The sequence below is a fragment of the Nycticebus coucang genome, chromosome 1 (genome assembly GCF_027406575.1).
Source record: "Nycticebus coucang isolate mNycCou1 chromosome 1, mNycCou1.pri, whole genome shotgun sequence".
Classification (NCBI taxonomy): Eukaryota; Metazoa; Chordata; class Mammalia; order Primates; family Lorisidae; genus Nycticebus; species Nycticebus coucang.
In genome coordinates this window covers 75,699,678-75,720,496 of record NC_069780.1, presented here as the reverse complement: position 1 = coordinate 75,720,496, position 20,819 = coordinate 75,699,678, and the positions used below count along the sequence as shown (strand labels likewise).

At 37.8% G+C, this 20,819-nt stretch overlaps 2 protein-coding genes and 1 pseudogene across 2 annotated transcripts in view; 2 read left to right on the top strand and 1 right to left on the bottom strand.

Annotated features, from left to right (window-relative positions):
- Positions 1-20,819, top strand: part of IQCM (IQ motif containing M) — a 474,905-nt gene that overhangs the window by 147,202 nt on the left and 306,884 nt on the right. Inside the window, exons 5-7 of the mRNA XM_053597778.1 lie at positions 8,748-9,003; positions 9,567-9,631; positions 10,827-10,917. Coding sequence (XP_053453753.1) covers positions 8,748-9,003; positions 9,567-9,631; positions 10,827-10,917 — 412 coding nt within the window. The remainder of the gene's footprint in view (positions 1-8,747; positions 9,004-9,566; positions 9,632-10,826; positions 10,918-20,819) is intronic.
- On the top strand, positions 8,741-9,964 carry LOC128588601 (non-histone chromosomal protein HMG-14-like). The gene has a single exon (XM_053595510.1). The coding sequence runs from the start codon at positions 8,854-8,856 to the stop codon at positions 9,157-9,159; it is 306 nt and encodes a 101-aa protein (XP_053451485.1). The 5' UTR covers positions 8,741-8,853; the 3' UTR covers positions 9,160-9,964.
- LOC128591767 (uncharacterized) lies at positions 11,560-11,702 on the bottom strand (annotated as a pseudogene).

Here is a 20,819-nt window from a genome sequence, read left to right as displayed (position 1 = left end):
TGACTTTTTATAGATGTTGTAGTCCACCCTTCCACTCCCCAGAAAAGTCGTGTCATTGAAGGTATATTTAAGGGCACCATTTGTTTCTGTGTGTATGCTTGTTAAAGGAAGTATAAACAAATTATGTTTTCTCCTATACAAATATAAAATGTCATGTTTAGAAAAAAGGAATAAAATTTAGTCTCAATCTAATGTCTCCCTAGAGACAAACATTTCTAAAGTTTTGTGCTGCTCTATGCAGCCCTTGGTTTTGCTCATAATTTTAACATAATTTTTGCAGATCGATTATTTTTACCTAAAATTATAAAAATACATCATTTTTAATGTATATTCTCTAAAATTGCATTTGGTTATGATTAATTGCAAAAAATTTAGGAAAAAAGACAGTAATCTAGTATTCTACCCAGAGATAATCATACAAATACATGATAAATCATACAAATACATTCATACAAAATGCAATTCTTTTTGTATTTTCCTATGATCTGTTTTCCAGTATATTATTTCCCTTTGTTAAACCACATAGCTCCATCAGAACACTCAGAGGTTGTTGCCACGATATAGCTTGGTGAAGGGCAAAGTCATGATTTAGGTGATTCATTGTGACTTGTTAAAAGGGAGAAAAACCATTATTTGAATTCTGTGAAATAGCCATTGTATATATTTTTGTTATTATTTTGTTTATTGGTCTCTGGGTACATGTCTCAAACCAAATAAAATGTTTAGTCATCGTAAATGCATGGCAGAACAAACTGGTTTTGTTGTTTTGATAATCCTAGAACAAGATTCCATCTGAAAGCTCATTTCATTTGAACTACCAGTGAATTTAAGTTCAGACCCAAGGGGAAAAATTGTTTGGTTTCTGGGGAAATAGAATTTGCAGAGAAGAAGCAGGACCAAGCTTTAGGATCACTAGACTGCACGTGACCCCACAAGCACTGAGTAGACTAGTCAGGGGGAGAGCGGCTGGTGCTCTTATATTGTTATTTCTAAATTCGATTATCCTTAGTTGTGATTCATGTCTTGGTCTTCAGTTAAGTGTTTGTGTGTTTGTTTATTTGTAAAAATCACTATTTTCTGAGCAGATTTTCATAGTGTTGGTGTATTTCATAATGATTTTTTTTCTTGGCCTTTACACATCGAAGACAATTGTTCATAAAATTTGTTTCACAGCTTTTCTTTTATTACCTAAAAATTCTGTTGGTGTCATACTATTTGTTGGTGGGTTCTTTTGCTGTTTCAGAGAGGAAAGTAGAGGACTACCTGAGTTTTACAACTTTGCAGATGCTTTTGTATGAATTTTTCTTTATTCTGATACTATAATTTTTAAAAAATTCTTTTAATTTTTGCAGAGTATACTTGTATACAAGTCTCTTTTTATTATGTTTTCTCAAACTTCAGTGAATCCCAGTGGTCAGAAAATTCTTATCTTTTGTTCAGCTCAGAAATTATTACATAGTGTGTTCCCTTTATTTCTGATTATTCTGGTTTTATCTTTAATAATGTAATGTGTGTGTTTCCTTTGGTGGACACTTATTATTTGTCTTCTTTAATCTATAAACTTCCCTCTCATAATTTTCTCATATCTTTAGATGCTTTCCTCATGTATTCTAGGAGCACTTGCCAAATCCAGACATTTGATATTCTGCACTCTCACTTATGCCCCTCTTAACTCTGAAGTACATTTTATTCTGCCATTACATTTTTGTGTTTTTTTTTGCATTCCTCACCTTTTAAAAATGATGATTTCCATTTTTTAGTTAACTTCCAACTATGATTATATTTTCTCTTTATTGCATTAGCTTCTGTTTTAGAGAATTGGCTTGTTATAGTGACAATGCCAAACACTTTAAAGAAAATTCCTCTAGGTCTAGCAGAGTAGTTTTGGACTTCAACTCTTTCACTGGATTTTGGAATTAAAGACTATATTAGTTTCACCTATGGATGTTGTGGTAACAAATTACCACAAACTTAGTAGCATAAAATGACTCAAATATTTTCTTTGACATTTTTAGAAGCCAGAAGTCTGAAGTCAGTTTCACTGGACTAAGTCAACGTATTTGCGGGATTGGTTCCTTTTTGAGACTCTAGGGAAGGTTCTCTTTTCTTGCCTTTTCTAGATTCTGGAGGCAACCTGTATTTCCCTGGCTTGGGACTCTTTCCATCACTCCAGTCTACTTCATTCATCATCACAACTCCTTCTCTTCTGTATTCAATTCTCCCTCTCTTTATCTCATAGATATAGTTGTGACTATATGTAGGGCTCATCACGATAATCCTGGAAAATTCTCCCATGTTAGGATCCTTAATTTAATTACATTGAAAAGTCTCTTGGCTGTATACACTAACATTGAGAGGCTCTGGGAATGAGGGTGTGTGTATTTTGGGGGCCATTGTTCAGTCTACTTGGGGACCTTCTTTCTTGTGTCATAGTTGAGTAGGCTTTACCTAGATCTAGGTTCACACAAACTCTTATCCTCTGTCTGAACTTGAGCAGGTGACTTAATATGTTTTCTCCTCTGTTAGATAGGGGTAACATCAACATCCACCACAGATCAGATCAGGTAATGTGTGCAAAGTGTTTAGCAGTCTCAGCCTTCACTAAATGGGAACCAGCATTGTTATGATTAACGCAGCTCCCAGTTTGTTTACTTTGCCCTGAATAAAGAGAAACAAATCTATGCAGTGAGTGATTACAAACAGAGAGAACATGTGAATTATGCCCAGCTCTGCTCCATGTTTACTTAAGTATGCTGATTGACCTTTTCTAGTTTATGAGCCTGGGAACTGATTCTTGGTTCTCTGCTTAATTTCCAGTAACTGGTAGACCATCCTTTGGAACACTTTAGCTCTGCTGAGGTGAGATCTTTCCTAGTCCATTCCTTTATTATTTTCACCTATTTTGTACATGAAAACTTCAATCCCCATTGTGCATTATTGTTGAGAATGGCAGCCCCAGCCTGTACATAGAGCTCTTTCCTTCCAATAGGGACTGTATTAAATCCTGGCTAGAGTCAGAATTATTTCCTTTCATAATTGTTGTCTTGGAGTTGTAGTGTCCAGGTGGTTGTGAAAGATGAGGTTAGAAAGAGAGAAGCAGTTCTTTAAAAGCCTCTTTCTACCATCGTTCTGATAGGACGGGTTGTATTAGTAAGTAAAAGTCTCTGATTGCTTTCTGCAGTTCACTTCCATCATCCTAATTAAAGTCCTCATTTACAAATTGATGAATGGTCAGACCTCATTTTTTTGTGACCTTGAGATTTTCATCTTTTGTCATCATTTTGTTTTAGTGGGGCTATAAGGGGTTGCCTCACAGCCAAAGGTAATAAGCAATATTGAACCAGAAATCATGATTCTGTTTGATTGTTTTTTATTCACTATCACCTTGGAAGTATCTGCCAATTTTGTTCAAATTTCTTGGCACTGTCATACAACAGTGATGCTATTGTTCTGTATTATTAACATATTCCTTCCTTGTCACATCTCATTCCTGACACCACTTGTCAGGGCCCAGGACTGACCAGGTCTCGGGCCGGCTTTAACTAGGTTCCGGACACGGACCGCTAAGTTACCTTGCTCAGTTCTGTTAGGTGCCTGAGGGATATCTACTTTAGCTGGAGAGAGAGGGAGGGAGGTGGGTTGGGGGGGTCAAAGAGAGAGAGAGCAGTCTTCTTAGAAAGATAGATCTTAGACTTTAGCAGAGCTTGGTAATCAGCAGAGAGACGCCGTGCTGGCGTTCTGCAGGCAGAAGAGGAGACAGAGTCAGAGTAAGCGAGTCCGTGATAGAATGCGTATGATCCCGACTGCCTTCTCCTCCAGCACAATATAAGGCAGATCTCGTGCCTTCACCAGTGCTCTCATCTCACGAGCTTTCATGCTTGTTAGGAGCGCTAAATCCTTCTTCACACCCTTTCCACCAAGGTGTTCCCTTATTGAGCTATTCACGTATTCCTTATAACTCTCACTCCTCCTAGCCATAGGCTATATGGGCTGCTACACTTCCTAATCAGAATGAAGTTCCTGTCTGTTTTCCTAACTTGCATTAAGCTTGCCCTGCTTCTTAGTATTTGCTCTCTATCTACAAACCACGGGTCCCATCAGCCAAAAAAGGATTAAAAGTATGTCTTATTTGCTTTCTCATCACACACTTAAATAACAACGTGAAATAGAATGTAGAACAAAAAGTTATCCAATATATAGTTATATAAAATATAGTTAGGTATTTTATAGAACAGAAACAAGAGCCATAAATATTAACTAGTATTCACTAGACATACATAAATTAGTCTATTGCCTCTGTCTAAATCAGCGGTTCTCAACCTGTGGGTTGCAACCCCTTTGTAACAATGAAAATACAGCCTGTATAGCAGATATTTACATTACGATTCGTAACATTAGCAAAATTACAGTTATGAAGTAGCAATAAAAATAATTCTATAGTTGGGGGTCACCACAACATGAGGAACTATATTAAAGGGTTGCAGCATTAGAAAGGTTGAGAACTACTGGTCTAGATTCAGAACATGATATCCCCCAAGTATTAGGCCTTGGCATGCTGAAAATGATATGGAGAGCAGTAGAAGCAGAAGGTTTCTCTGACACTCCCTACCCACCTTTTCTCCCTAGAAGCAGGTCATGGAAAGCAAGCCATGAAACCAAGGAAAGTTACCACTGACCTCATTCCATCCCCCCAACAAGATCATAATGTGACAGGTGTCCTGCTCCTTACCCAGGGGTCAAGAAGTATCTTAACAGGCCTTGCTGAGTTTCCCCTAATTTGTCATTAGATCATACCTGTGTTTTGTCCAGTCATACTTCTATATGAATATCCATTATTCATCAAAACTAAGTATCAAAATACACAGTTTTTCCTGAGCCTTTGGGTCTTCATTTCTGGAGGTTCCTTTGTCACATGAAACTTCAATAACTAAATTTGTTATGTTATTTTTTCTCTTACTAATCAGTCTTTATTATAGGGGTGTCAGCACCAGGAATTTTGCAATGGGTAAAGAAAAAGAAAATACTTCCCCTACCCCTACAAATCTTTATTTGTTTTGAATCCTTTGGATACGGCTCATTGTAAACAAATAAAGCTAGCTTAGGTAATTTTAGAATATATACCTTGTTCTTTTTTGTACTATAATACTTATAGATTGATGTAAATGAGCATTTCAGTCATTCTAAAATTTAAACTAATATTACAGATGGAATTCAGCCACCAAGAAAGCTTCTGGGCTTTGATTATTCAAATGATTAAGATGCTATTTGTCAACTCTAGTTTACCACCCCTTTTAATTATATAGATAATCAAACTAAGAACTGCTAATTCTGTCTCCTAACTATTAATTGTTTGTAATTACCTACAAATTAAAACTTCATGTGTAATTAACTCAAAGAATTAATTGATACAAGAGAATTGATAAAAGGGAAACAGAACAAGCTTGGCATAAAAGAGGCTTTAGGGACACAGGACCACTAAACCCAGTGGTGTCTCTGTTTTTTGTCATATCCAAATAAAGACACATCACATTTTCATTTGGACTTCTTTTGGCTCTACATAGACTTTTAAAAATTTTATTTAATTTTTTTAGAGATAGGCTCTCATTCTGCGTTACCTAGGCTGGAGTGCAGCAGCATGATCATGGCCCACTGCAACCTTGAACTCCTGGGCTCAAGCATTTCTTTTCCCTTCTGAGTAGCTTGGTGCATAGACTATTTCATAAGAGTATTTGATTTCTATGTTGACTGAAACAATATATTTGAAAAGTTTGAACTGCTCGTCTTTGGCTCTTTTGATCATGTCCAGGCGAATTGAACAAATCTGTCCATTTGTAATATGGAGAAAATGTTTGTCACTGCAGGAATTACAGAAGTGGTGAATCCTTTAACTACCTAAGAACTTTTCTCTCCTCTTTCCCCTCTTTTTTCCCCCCATTCTCTGAAAATATCACCTGTGGTATATAATCTTACTGGTTTTCCATGAGTCATTTGTCTGATTTAAGCTTCTAAAATAACTATGCTTATTAGGTTAAGAAGTATCTTTCAATTGTGGAAATAATTGATTTATTATTAACCACATAAACCTGAATAAAAATAAAAAGTAAAAAGTTACCTCCAACTGAATGGTATTCAAAAACTATTATCATCATAAACATTGAGATCATGCTATAAAGTAAGAGGAGATGGTCTGATAAAAAAATATTTGATCCTGGAAAAAAAAGTAGAATTGTAAAAACTCTTTTGTAAGGCTTTCTGTTCCTTCATGTATTTATTTAATTTAGATAATATAGGGCCTTTTATAGTTCTCTGGTCTCTGGTTGGCCTTTCCATCAATGCTAAATCAGGCCATAGGCACCGGAGCGCGTGTGCACGCGCGCGCACACACACACACACACACACACACACACACACACGTGGCACAGCCTTATATTCAGTTTCATGGAGAATGCAAAGCAAGCGAAAGACTTAAGTCTAGGTATGGAATGAGATATGTATAAGGCATCAAACTAAATGAACTTGTGGTATAGTAATAGCTTTAAGAGAGTCTAACATAAAGTAGTGCAAAGTCAGAAAGGTATCAATGTGAATAATTGTTTAACATGATTTTTATGTTGAAAGGTAGCTGCTATTGAACTAATAACTCCTGCTACATTGATGTGACTATTTTGGTTTCTTTCCAAATTGTGACATTGCAGTTTCCTCAGATTTGTTTAATCTTAGAATAATATATTCTATTCTGCTGACCTATAACTGGGATTACAGATAAGATATCTTTTTCTCCACCTGTCAATATACAGGCTGCTCTTCTGCACATGTGTAGACAATACACACACATATCTGGAATTCAGAATCTTTTATTTCCATGTGGCATTGTCTGTGAAGATTGTTGACTCTGGGAAGGGTTAGTGAAGAATTTAGTATACTGCATAACCTTGGTCTTTTTCAAACTATTAGCTTATAACTTTCAGCTGACTTTGTGGAATAAACTGGAATTTGTAGCATGTCACCTTCTGTGCCTCCCTTCTAAGGAGAAGTCATTAGCATACATCAGTGTGTGAATGATTACCTTGAGGATTTCAGTGGAGGCTTTACTGCTTCTTGAAGTGGAAAAGTTATAGCTACATTTTCTATGATATCTATATGCTGGGGAAAATAATGCATGTTTTTTTCTGCTACATGAATCTGTTTTGTGGATAAACAAAATATTTGAAAATGCTATACACTCTGTGGCAAAAATAAGTTGTATAGCTTTTAGTTTTGTAGGGGATTGGGCTCTTCAGTGAATAAGATCCCCTGATTGCCTGTGAGATTTAACCTCTCAAGACCAATTCTTATTCACCAGTGTTTACATGGCTACCTTATTCACATTGCTAATGAACCAGAAACAGAAAAATTCCAGGGAAGATATTGTCCTTGCCCTGGAAGAGTTTATAAATTTAAAAAGGAGATGGGCAAGAGAAGCATTATTATCTAAAATAAGTGAGAACACATATTGTAGCACCACAACACATACTGTAGTAGTGCATTAAGGGAAGTGGGTAGGTAGCAATAGTGTTGGCAAGAGAATACTTTGGGTAGAAAGCTTTGTAAGAAATGTAAGGGTTCGCACATCTCCATTAATGCTTGTGTTATCCTTTTATATGCCTCTGGGCTTATTATGGCCCCCAATTAAAGTTTGAAGTGGGAAGTCAGGGTGGAGTCAGGGTAATGGGTGGGGCCACACCTACAGTGCCACACCTACAGGCGAAACCTACTAAATGCAGAATACAAATGTCTACATACAATAACAAAGAAAATGCCATGAAGGCTACCTTGACCAGTTTGATGAGAGTATTTCAGTTTGTATATGAAACCAGCACATTGTACCCCTTGATTGCACTAATGTACATGGCTATGATTTAACAATTAAAAAAAAAAGTTTGAAGTGTGTGGGCTTTCCTTTGCTGTCCTCTTCTCATTTACTAATATTCTCAGGTGTATCACAAGCTACCTATTATTGGCATTTTCTTTCATTAAAGAATTTCATTTATTCACACTGAGCTGTGATAAAAATATGTAATTATTTTGCCCCTTCTATAGGTTTTAACTTTTTGAAGCAAGGCAGAGAGTCTTTTGACTGAAAGGGAAGAAATAAGGGAGGTGCAATGTGTGAATGTTGATTAGGATGTCTCTGAGATAACATTATCTTTTTATTGTCTCATGTAAACTTTGTTGCCTCCTCACAGGACAACTTATGTTTCTGTAAGTAAATTGAAGCAACAAAGTGAGAGAATTGATTACTTCTGAATTTTCTCTAAATTCATGTAAAATTAGCCAGTCTCTGGATGATTATTAAATTGAAAACTTCAGGAAAAGATTATATATATATATATATATGAATAAGTTTTAGAAGGACAATTGGAAATATGAAAATAGTTTGATTCATTTGGATGGCAGAACAGAACTGAATTTTTCCCTTTTTGAAATGATCAATATCTCTGAGAAATAAATGGATAAATAAATCTTAAGTCTCTTCCTCCTCATTAACAAAAGAAAGGTTACTGCAATAGCCGGGCGTTGTGGCGGGCGCCTGTAGTCCCAGCTACTCGGGAGGCTGAGGCAAGAGAATCGCTTAAGCCCAAGAGTTAGAGGTTGCAGTGAGCTGTGTGACGCCACGGCACTCTACCGAGGGTGGTACAGTGAGACTCTGTCTCTACAAAAAAAAAAAAAGGTTACTGCAGAAATCTCGTGTGACGGGGTCTCAGCAGCTCGGGCGGCGGGAGGAGCGGCAGCGGCCAGGCAGCGCAGCTTCGTGAAGGCTCTCGGCGCGCCGCGGCCCTCAGGCACCCGGCACGCGCCCTGCCCGCCGCCAAGATGCCGAAGAGGAAGGTCAGCTCTGCCGAAGGAGCGGGGAAGGAAGAGCCCAAGAGGAGGTCGGCGCGGTTGTCAGCTAAACCTGCTTCTGCGAAAGTGGAAACGAAGCCAAAAAAGGCAGCAGCAAGGGATAAATCTTCAGACAAAAAAGTGCAACCGAAAGGGAAAAGAGGAGCAAAGGGAAAGCAGGCCGAAGTGGCTAACCAAGAAACTAAAGAAGATTTACCAGCAGAAAACGGAGAAACTAAAACTGAGGAGAATCCAGCCTCTGACGAAGCAGGAGAGAAAGAAGCCAAGTCTGATTAATATCATATACCATGTCTTATCAGTGGTCCCTGTCTCCCTTCTTGTACAATCCAGAGGAATATTTTTATCAACTATTTTGTAAATGCAAGTTTTTTAGTAGCTCTAGAAACATTTTTAAGAAGGAGGGAAACCCTCCTCATCCCATTTTTTAAGTGTAAATTGCTTTTTTTTTAAGAGGTGAAATCATTTGCTGGTTGTTTATTTTTTGGTACAACCAGAAAATAGTGTGGGATGTTGAATTAATGGGAGGCTTTGACTATCTTGGGTGTGAGCTTAACATTCCATAGATGGGGGTTAGTTTTTATATCCTGTAATAGGAAGCATACTAAATGGCAGTGTGGAGTCCCAGTCCTGCATTGATGTGTGAACATTTTAAATTACTTCTATTCCATGTTGTTTTGTACTAGAATTGTTTCCTAAAGAAAACCACTCCCATGATCATGGCTCTCCGTGTCAGAACTGTGTACACCCCGTAACATCTTTGGTTGTGGTGCTCCTGTTTTCCTAATAACTTTGTTGCTGTGCTGTGAAGGACTGAAAATCTGAGCATGTAGCATATGGTAATGAAGTGTGGATTGGTGGGACTTACCTAACAGCTTATCAGCATTTGAAGATACTGGTACTTGGTATCCTCTTAAGGAACATTTGCCTCCAAATTTTAATCTGGAAAGTCACTGGAATAAATGTTTAAAAAAGAATTACAATAAATGGCTTTTTAGATTTTGGGTACATACGTTAAGAATTGTGTATACAAATTGAAATGTCTGTACTGATGCTCAACACAACCAATAAAATCTCAACTACCAAAAAAAAAAAAAAAAAAAAGAAATCTCGTGTGACAACTACTATGAGACAGAAGAAATATGTAGGTATATGCCGGCTAACCTTTTGTTCTTTCAACCTATTTACCTTAAACACATTTAATAATTTCCTTTACTTTGCAGTTTTAAAACTTGTGCCTTCATAATAATTCTGAATTCTTTTTTAATGTACTTACGTTGAGAGGGAAAATTTCCTTTTATTTATTTATTTTTTTTGTAGAGACAGAGTCTCACTGTACCGCCCTCGGGTAGAGTGCCGTGGCATCACACGGCTCACAGCAACCTCTAACTCTTGGGCTTAAGCGATTCTCTTGCCTCAGCCTCCCAAGCAGCTGGGACTACAGACCCCCGCCACAATGCCCGGCTATTTTTTTGTTGCAGTTTGGCTGGGGCGGGTCCGAACCTGCCACCCTCGGAATATGGGGCCGGCGCCCCACTCACTGAGCCACAGGAGCCGCCCTCCTTTTATTTTTATAAGTGCTATTCACAAATATAATTTTGCTTTAAGCCTCCTTTGGAATAAGTCTCTGTTCTTGGAGAAGACATTGAAGAGAATGAACCTATTAGTTTTCTGATTGGCACATCGTATGCTATAAAAACACAAGAGCTTTACTGTATGAAGGCGCTAGTTAATTGAAATCTCTCTCTATGCAATGTTATCCCTTCTTCATCTCTCTCCGATTAGATGACAAGATGTGATTTTAATACAGAATAGTGAACCCATAAAGATGATTTGCTTTCTTCTGTGTAACGTTAAGCAATATGATCACCGTGTACTTTTCCTGGATAAATATTGTTTTAACCTACACTGATATTTCTAACAGACATACCATTCCATGATTGGAGAGAAATTGTGGCAGCGAGGCCTTCCCGATTGATTTGTGACTCCAGTGGGGTTAGTTTCTCTGTATCAAACGTATTTCGGGATTATTGTGCTGTAAGTATTTGTAAAACTAGACAAATTATTGGGTTAATTTTGATGAAAACATGTGAAATTTACCTATGGGTCTATTTCATTCCAAAGATAGTTCTCCATCGAAATACATCTTTTTTTAGAAGCAACACTTTAGTTTTATTGTGTCTTGTGTAATCTCCTTAATTCAAAATATGTCCTTTAATTTTTTTTTTTTTTTTTGTAGAGACAGAGTCTCACTGTACCGCCCTCGGTAGAGTGCCGTGGCCTCACACAGCTCACAGCAACCTCTAACTCTTGGGCTTACGCGATTCTCTTGCCTCAGCCTCCCGAGCAGCCGGGACTACAGGTGCCCGCCACAACGCCCGGCTATTTTTTTGTTGCCCTTTGGCCGGGGCTGGGTCCGAACCCGCCACCCTCGGCATATGGGGCCGGCGCCCTACTCACTGAGCCACAGGCGTGAAAATGATCATCATATAGTTTGCCCCAAATGTGATGGTAACAGCATACAGACTACCAAGAAAATTAATAGAGGTGAATGAAGACATGTGTTAAAAGCATGATAATTGAAGGAGTAAAAAATCCAAGCACCATTTTATCACCACACATTGATGGTTTCTGAATGAGGACTCTCTAAATCAGAGCATGGGAGCCTGTGACCTGAGAGTAGAATCAGGACTTTAATTTGGTCTGTTTTTCAGAGCAAGTCCTAATATGTCCCTGTGTAAATAGTAGAAAGAACACGTGATTCAGATATGTTCAGCAATGATTTTTTACACTTGATCTTAGCCAAAAGGCCGAGAAGCGATCAGCAATGATTTTTTGAAGATCACAAAATGCTAGTTTATAACATGGTGTCTCACCCTGTCTGTATGTATGTGTGGGTTTCTTACATCTCCTACACGGCCAGTTCTGTATGAATATGTCTGTCTCATCCTTTATCTTTCTCTCCCTTTTCATATCACTGATTGTTATTTTTCTTGACTAGACATTTGCTACCAGTATAAAATACCACAGACTGGGTGTATTAAACACCAAAAATTTATTTTCTCATAGTCTGGGAGCTAGAAGTTCAAGGTCAAGGTGCCAGCAGGGCTGGTTTCTCTTTAGAGCCCTCTTCTGGGCTTATAGACCTTCTCATTGTGCCCTCATGTTGTCTTTCCTTATACTGTGGTCTCCCTGGTATTTCTCTGTCACTTCTTATAAAGACATTAGTCAGAAAACATTAAGGCCCTACCTTTTGACTTCATTTAACCTTAATTACCCCTTTATGATATTCCTTTAGAAGTCCAAAATAAAGTCACACTGTGGGTCAGAACTTTTACATGTGAATTTTGGGGGAGGGGGAAGCAATTCAATCTATAACATCATTAGGCATCTCAAATATATTTAAACATACTATATTTTCTATCAAATAGTTTTTAATTTGTCATTTAAAATACAAATGTTGAGTTTTATATGTGTATTTTTTCTATAAACCAAACTTTTAAACTATGTCATATTTAGCTTGGTAGCTAAAATCCTTGTCAGTAAAATTTACTAAAACAGGATTTATTGCAATCCTGTTTTAGACAGGGAAATCATATGAATGTTACTAAGGAAAATTATATAAATTTAGACATAGATATTATATGACTATTGTGTTTCCTGAAATGCTAACAGTTTTTATAATCCTCTATTGTTAGAGCTTATTTATTATTATATGCTCATATAATCATAGTGTATGGGTATATGGCTATACTGTTGCTGCCAACTAACAGGATATATATTTCTAATGCATACATGTCCTGAAAGAAAAGTAATATCCATAGAAGACTGTTCTCATTATCTTCCAAGAAAAGTGAGAAAATGCACTGCAGTTTGTCAGCCTCCCATCCCTGCTCTATTTTACACTGGTAATTTAGAGACTGCTCCTAGTTTTGTGAAGAAGTACATTCAAGCATGCTTCTTTGGGAAATACATCTGGCAAGGGTATACTTTTTTGTGGAGAGTTCCAAATGCAAGATTGAGAGTGTTTGTTCATTGCTGAGTGGATAATTAGAAGCACAAAAGGCTGTGGACCATGACTTTGACATAATAGATGGTCTTTGGGATGGTGCACCTGTTTAAAGCATTTGGAGTGTACTGGATATAGAGACCAGATGGGCAATAAGAGTGCTTTTGCATCAGTCCAGTTAGAGGTAATGAAGGCTTGTATCTTACCCTTGCATACCAACTATGTAGGCAGGGGTGTGTATGAATGAACAAGAAGGAGTGAGATTCAAATACTCAGATGTGTATCCAGCTGCTCCTTGCATTTTCAGTTTTCACCACATTGGAAATCTACATGGCCTCTCTTAGTAAGGATTTCTCTTTTGTTTATACTTTAAACTATCAACAGCCCTAGAAGGGATCAAACATCAATTTCTGAGTAGTCTTCTTATATTAAATAATAAAATTATTGGGTGGTGCCTGTGGCTCAAAAGAGTAAGGCACCGGCCGCATATACTTGAGGTGGTGGGTTCAAACCCAGCCCCAGCCAAAAACTGCCAAAAGAAAATTATTGAAAATTATTTTTTTCCTTTTCAGTTTTTTTCATTATTATTATTATTTTTTTTATTGTTGGGGATTCATTGAGGGTACAATAAGCCAGGTTACACTGATTGCAATTGTTAGGTAAAGTCCCTCTTGCAATCATGTCTTGCCCCCATAAAGTGTGACACACACCAAGGCCCCACCCCCCTCACACTGTCCCTCTTTCTGCTTCCCCACCCATAACCTTAATTGTCATTAATTGTCCTCATATCAAAATTGAGTACATAGGATTCATGCTTCTCCATTCTTGTGATGCTTTACTAAGAATAATGTCTTCCACTTCCATCCAGGTTAATACGAAGGATGTAAAGTCTCCATTTTTTTTAATGGCTGAATAGTATTCCATGGTATATATATACCACAGCTTGTTAATCCATTCCTGGGTTGGTGGGCATTAGGCTATTTCCACATTTTGGCGATTGTAAATTAAGCTTCAATAAACAGTCAAGTACAAGTGTCCTTATGATAAAAGGATTTTTTTCCTTCTGGGTAGATGCCCAGTAATGGGATTGCAGGATCAAATGGGAGGTCTAGCTTGAGTGCTTTGAGGTTTCTCCATACTTCCTTCCAGAAAGGTTGTACTAGTTTGCAGTCCCACCAGCAGTGTAAAAGTGTTCCCTTCTCTCCACATCCACGCCAGCATCTGCAGTTTTGAGATTTTGTGATGTGGGCCTTCTCACTGGGGTTAGATGACATCTCAGGGTTGTTTTGATTTGCATTTCTCTAATATATAGAGATGATGAACATTTTTTCATGTGTTTGTTAGCCATTCGTCTGTCATCTTTAGAGAAAGTTCTATTCATGTCTCTTGCCCATTGATATATGGGATTGTTGGCTTTTTTCATGTGGATTAATTTGAGTTCTCTATAGATCCTAGTTATCAAGCTTTTGTCTGATTGAAAATATGCAAATATCCTTTCCCATTGTGTAGGTTGTCTCTTTGCTTTGGTTATTGTCTCCTTAGCTGTACAGAAGCTTTTCAGTTTAATGAAGTCCCATTTGTTTATTTTTGTTGTTGTTGCAATTGCCATGGCAGTCTTCTTCATGAAGTCTTCCCCCAGGCCAAAATCTTCCAGTGTTTTTCCTATGCTTTCTTTGAGGATTTTCATTGTTTCATGCCTTAAATTTAAGTCCTTTATCCATCTTGAATCAATTTTTGTGAGTGGGGAAAGGTGTGGGTCCAGTTTCAGTCTTTTACATGTAGACATCCAGTTCTCCCAACACCATTTATTGAATAGGGAGTCTTTCCCCCAAGGTATGTTCTTGTTTGGTTTATTGAAGATTAGGTGGTTGTAAGATGTTAGTTTCATTTCTTGGTGTTCAATTTGATTCCAAGTGTCTATGTCTCTGTTTTTGTGCCAGTACCATGCTGTCTTGACCACTATGGCTTCGTAGTACAGACTAAAATCTAGTATGCTGATGCCCCCAGCTTTATTTTTATTACTAAGAACTGCCTTAGCTATACAGGGTTTTTTCCGGTTCCATACAAAACGCAGAATCATTTTTTCCAAATCTTGAAAGTATGATGTTGGTACTTTGACAGGAATGACGTTGAATAGGTAGATTGCTTTGGGAAGTATAGACATTTTAACAATGTTGATTCTACCCATCCATGAGCATGGTATGTTCTTCCATTTGTTAATATCCTCTGCTATTTCCTTTCTGAGGATTTTATAGTTTTCTTTATAGAGGTCCTTCACCTCCTTCATTAGGTATATTCCTAGGTATTTCATTTTCTTTGAAACTATGGTGAAGGGAGTTGTGTCCTTAATTAGCTTCTCATCTTGACCGTTATTGGCGTATACAAAGGCTACTGACTTGTGGACATTGATTTTATATCCTGAAACATTACTGTATTTTTTGATGACTTCTAGGAGTCTGTGGTTGAGTCTTTGGGGTTCTCTAAGTATAAGATCATGTCGTCAGCAAAGAGGGAGAGTTTGACCTCCTCTGCTCCCATTTGGATTCCCTTTATTTCCTTGTCTTGCCTAATTGTATTGGCTAGAACTTCCAGCACTATGTTGAATAGTAAAGGTGACAGAGGACAACCTTGTCTCGTTCCAGTTCTAAGAGGAAAAGCTTTCAGTTTTACTCCATTCAGTAAAATATTGGCTGTGGGTTTGTCATAGATAGCTTCAATCAGTTTTAGAAATGTGCCACCTATGCCTATACTCTTCAGTGTTCTAATTAGAAAAGTATGCTGGATCTTATCAAATGCTTTTTCTGCATCTATTGAGAAGATCATGTGATCTCTATTTTTGCCTCTGTTAATATGGTGGATAACATTTATGGACTTGCGTATGTTAAACCAGCCTTGCATCCCTGGGATGAAGCCTCCTTGATCATGATGAATGACTTTTTTGATGATAAGCTGTAATCTATTGGCTAGGATTTTGTTGAGAATTTTTGCATCTATATTCATGAGTGAGAGTGGTCTGAAATTCTCCTTTTTGTTTGGGTCTTTTCCTGGTTTTGGTATCAGGTTGATGTTTGCATCATAGAATGTGTTGGGAAAGATTCCTTATTCCTCAATTTTTTGGAATAATTTCTGCAGTACAGGAATGAGCTCTTCCTTGAAGGTTTGATAGAATTCTGGAGTGAAGCCATCTGGACCAGGGCATTTTTTTTTTTTGGAAGATTTTTTATTGTTTCTTTGATCTCAGTGCTTGAAATTGGTCTGTTCAGGAGCTCTATTTCTTCCTGGCTGAGTCTAGGGAGAGGGTGTGATTCCAAATGTTGATCCATTTCCTTCACATTGTCAAATTTCTGGGCATAGAGTTTCTGGTAGTATTCAGAGATGATCTCTTGTATCTCTGTGGGATCAGTTGTTATTTCCCCTTTATCATTTCTGATTGAGGTTACTAGAGATTTTTCTTTTGTATTCCTCGTTAGTCTGGCCAATGGTTTATCTATTTTATTTATTTTTTCAAAAAACCGACTCCTTGTTTCATTAATTTTCTGAATGATTCTTTTGTTTTCAATTTAATTGATCTCTGATTTGATTTTGGATATTTCTTTTCTTCTACTGAGCTTAGGCTTGATTGTTCTTCCTTTTCCAATTCCATAAGATCTCTTGTGAGATTGTTGATGTGCTCTCTTTCTGTTTTTTTAATTCAGGCATCTAAAGCGATGAATTTTCCTCTCAAAACTGCTTTTGCAGTATCCCACAGGTTTTGGTAGCTTGTGTCTTCATTGTTGTTATGCTGAAGGAAGTTAATGATTTCCTGTTTTATTTCTTCCTGCACCTGTTATTCAACAGAAGATTGTTTAATTTCCATGCCTTTGGGTGGGGCCGAGCATTTTTGTTAGAGTTGAGTTCCACCTTTAGTGCCTTATGATCTGAGAAGATACAAGGTAAAATTTCAATTCTTTTGATTCTGTTGATATTTGTTTTGTGTCCCAGGATATGATCAATTTTGGAGAATGTTCCATGGGGTGATGAGAAGAATGTATATTCTTTATCTTTGGGGTGGAGTGTTCTATATGTGTCTATCAAGCACAGTTGTTCTAGGGTCTCATTTAAATCTCTTATACCTTTGTTTAATTTCTGTTTAGAGGATCTGTCCAGCTCTGTAAGAGGAGTGTTAAGGTCCCCTGTTATGATGGTATTATCAGATATCATATTGCTCAGACTCAGTAAGGTCTGCTTCAAGAATCTGGGAGCATTTAAATTGGGTGCATAAATATTTAGAATTGAAATGTCTTCTTGTTGTATTTTTCCCTTGACCAATATAAAGTGACCATCTTTGTCTTTTTTGACTTTAGTTGCTTTAAATCCACATGTATCTGAAAATAAGATTGCAACTCCTCTTTTCTTCTGAATTCCATTTGCCTGAAAAATTGACTTCCAACCCTTGACTCGGAGCTTGAATTTGTCTTTTGAAGCCAGGTGTGTTTCTTGCAGACAGCAAATGGATGGCTTGTGTTTTTTAATCCAGTCAGCCAATCTATGTCTCTTCAGTGGGGAATTCAAGCCCTTAACATTTATGGAGATAATTGATAAGTGTGGTAGTATTCTATTTGTCTTATTTGGTGAGAGTCTATTGCTTAGTTTTATCTTTTGCATCAGTGTGGAGGTTAGGTTCTGTCCTTTAATTTCTGAGTTCTTACTTTGGTGCTGATGCATTGTGGTGGTCAGTGTGCAGAACAGGTTGAAGTATTTCCTGTAGAACTGGTTTTGTTGTGGCGAATTTCCTCAATGTTTGTATATGCGTAAATGATTTGATTTCTCCGTCAATTTTTAAGCTTAGCTTAGCAGGGTACAGAATTCTGGGTTGGAAATTGTTCTGTTTAAGTAGATTAAAGGTAGATGACCATTGTCTTCTTGCTTGAAAAGTTTCATTAGAGAAGTCTGTGTTCCCTCTGATGCATTTGCCCCTGTAGGTCAACTGGCGCTTACTCCTGGCAGCTTGCAGAATCTTTTCTTTTGTCTTGACTTTGGACAGGTTCATCACAATGTGTCTTGGAGAAGCTCAGTTAGAGTTGAGGCGACCTGGGGTTCGATATCCCTCTGAAACAGTGTGTCAGAATCTCTGGTGATGTTTGGGAAATTTTCTTTTATAATATTCTCTAGTATGGCTTCCATTCCTCTGGGGCATTCTTCTTCCCCTTCTGGAATTGCTATAACTCGTATGTTGGAACACTTCATAAAGTCCCATAATTCTGACAGTGAACATTCTGCTTTCTCTCTCTTCTTTTCTGCCTCTTTTACTATCTGAGTTATCTCAAGAACTTTGTCTTCTACCTCTGAAATTCTTTCTTCTGCATGGTCTAACCTGTTGCTGATACTTTCCATTGCATCTTTAAGTTCCCTAATTGACTGTTTCAGTTCCTTCAGCTCTGCTATATCCTTTATATATTCTTCATATTGTTCATCTCTTATTTGATTCTGTTTTTGGATTTCCTTTTGGTTATTTTCCACTTTATTAGCAGTTTCCTTCATTGTTTCCATAATTTCTTTCATTGTTTTCAACATGTGTATTCTAAATTCCCTTTCTGTCATTCCTAACATTTCTTTACAGGTAGAATCATCTGTAGTAGCTACCTCATGGTCCCTTGGTGGGGTTGTTCTGGACTGGTTCTTCATGTTGCCTAGAGTTTTCTGCTGATTCTTCCTCATGAGTGATTTCTTTTATCTGTTTACTTGCCCTAATTTTCCTTTCACTTCCTCTTGCTCTTTAAGTTCTTGCGCCTGTGGACTAAGGGTTACAGGACCAGAAGGGTGAGAAGGTTGAAGAGCAAAAAAGGGATGAAAGAAAGGAGGACTGAGTGATAAGAAAAAAAAAGAAAAATAGAGAAAGGAGTGGGGGTGGGTATAAGGAATATTGACAAAAAGAAGAGAGGCACAGAAAGAGGGAGACAGAGCAATATAGGTCTACAGTATGGTACTTTGACACAACGTTAAAAAAAACCCACCTTCTGGGTGTGCCCAGTTGGGTGGTTCCCTTGAGGTCAGCAGCTCTTTGCTAACCTGGTCAGGCCCAGTAGCCCACCTCCACCAAGTAGAGAGGAAAGACAAAAATGCTATAAATCAACCCAAAACAAGCAAACAGAAAACTTTATGGGGATAAAATTGGGTGAAAAACCAAATAATAGCCGTAGAAACACTAGCAAAAATGAAGTTGTAGTTATTAAAAAAGGCAGCAATGGGAAATTATAATTAAACTAGAAAAATTGAGAAAGAAAATGGATCTGTATGGAAAAGGTTGAAATTAAAAAACAAAAGAACATCAACAATGTCAAAACAAACAAACAAAAAAACCAACCAAATGACAACAACAAAAAAAACAAAAAAACACAACCAAAACCAAAGCAGTATGTAGATGTTATTGAATATTGTCTGGGCAGCACATGGTCTGCTGGGGTATGAGATATTAATCACAGTTCTGACACGACTGGAGGCTGCTGATTTCTCAAACCCCAGCATGTAGATACCCTAAATCTCTCTTCAGCCCACTTAAAAGGCACTTTGAACTTGTAAATTTGCTGAGCAGAAGCTTTCCCAGTGAAGTGCTTGCAGCTGGAATCACTGCTGAAGTGGCTATCCACTTACCCAGTATGCCAAAACTGGTCTCACTCTGCCCCTGAGGGTTAGGGCTGCAAGGTGGCTCAGACCCCACCCTTAGGCTACTTGGTTGCTGGGTTACCCGCTCCTACCCAATTCTAGCTCTGTGACCCTGATGGCGGAGCTTGCTGGGGCAGATCACTCACAATGGCTCCCTGTGACCCACAGCCAAACACTATTAGCTCCGTCTGGCTCAGCAGCTCAGACTGGGGCCCTAGACAAAGGCCAAAGTTCTCCGCACTCCCGCTCAGGCTCTCCCCAAGGCAGTTCAACTCAGTGCCAAGTCCAAAGACACCAAAACAGTTCGCAGGTAGGGCCTTTCTGGTTTGCAGTCTCGCTGCTACTGAACTTACAGTTGCGGGCGGGTTTAGACGGATTGAACACACACGACCACTTGCTGGTTTTCCACTGTTTTAGTCCTCCTCTTGGGGTCCAGAAGTCTCTCACTGACTCCCTGTATCCTCATAGGGGTGATGATAGGCAGATCCCACCAGCCAGAGATGCCTGCAGTCCTATCTCCCCAGACTCACGGTGCCCAGATGCAAGGAAGCTGTTACTCGGCCGCTATCTTGCTCCGCCTCCTGAAAATTATTTTTTATACATTTTCTTTTTATAAAATATTTTTAATGTAAAATGTGCCATTTGAATAATTTTTAAGTATACATTTTGATGACATTAATCACGCACACATTGCTGTTTGATCATCACCAATATCAAACTCCAGAACTTTTTTATCTTCCTTAGCTGAAACTCCATACCTATTAAACACTAAATCTTTGTTTGTCCTCCCTTTGATCCCCTGGCACCCACCATTCTACTTTCTGTCTCTATGAATTTGCCTACTTTAGGTACCTCATATGCAGAATAATGTAGCATTTGTTCTTTTGTGGCTGGCTTATCTCTCTTAATATTTTTATTTTCTTATCTGTTCTGAAATTTATTTCCTATTCACTATTACTTCAAAAATTCTTCCCTTTTTTGGTCAACTCTTCATTTTTCTCTCTATATTTCTATTTGTCATTTTATCTCATTGATTGCAGTTCTCATTTATAAATTGATTCTCTTATCATAATAAAATAATTGTTTTATGCTTTTTACTTTTATGAACTTGTGTCTTTAATCCCTCCATTTTTTTTCCTTCCTTATACAGGGTTGGCAGATATGAGAACTCTTATTCAGAGCTAACAGATGCATTTTGACTTCCAAGCATTTAATCCAATTGTTTTGTCATCTTAATTCTCAACCATTTTGAAACTAGATGAGAATCTTTTGCCACTTGGTTTTAGTG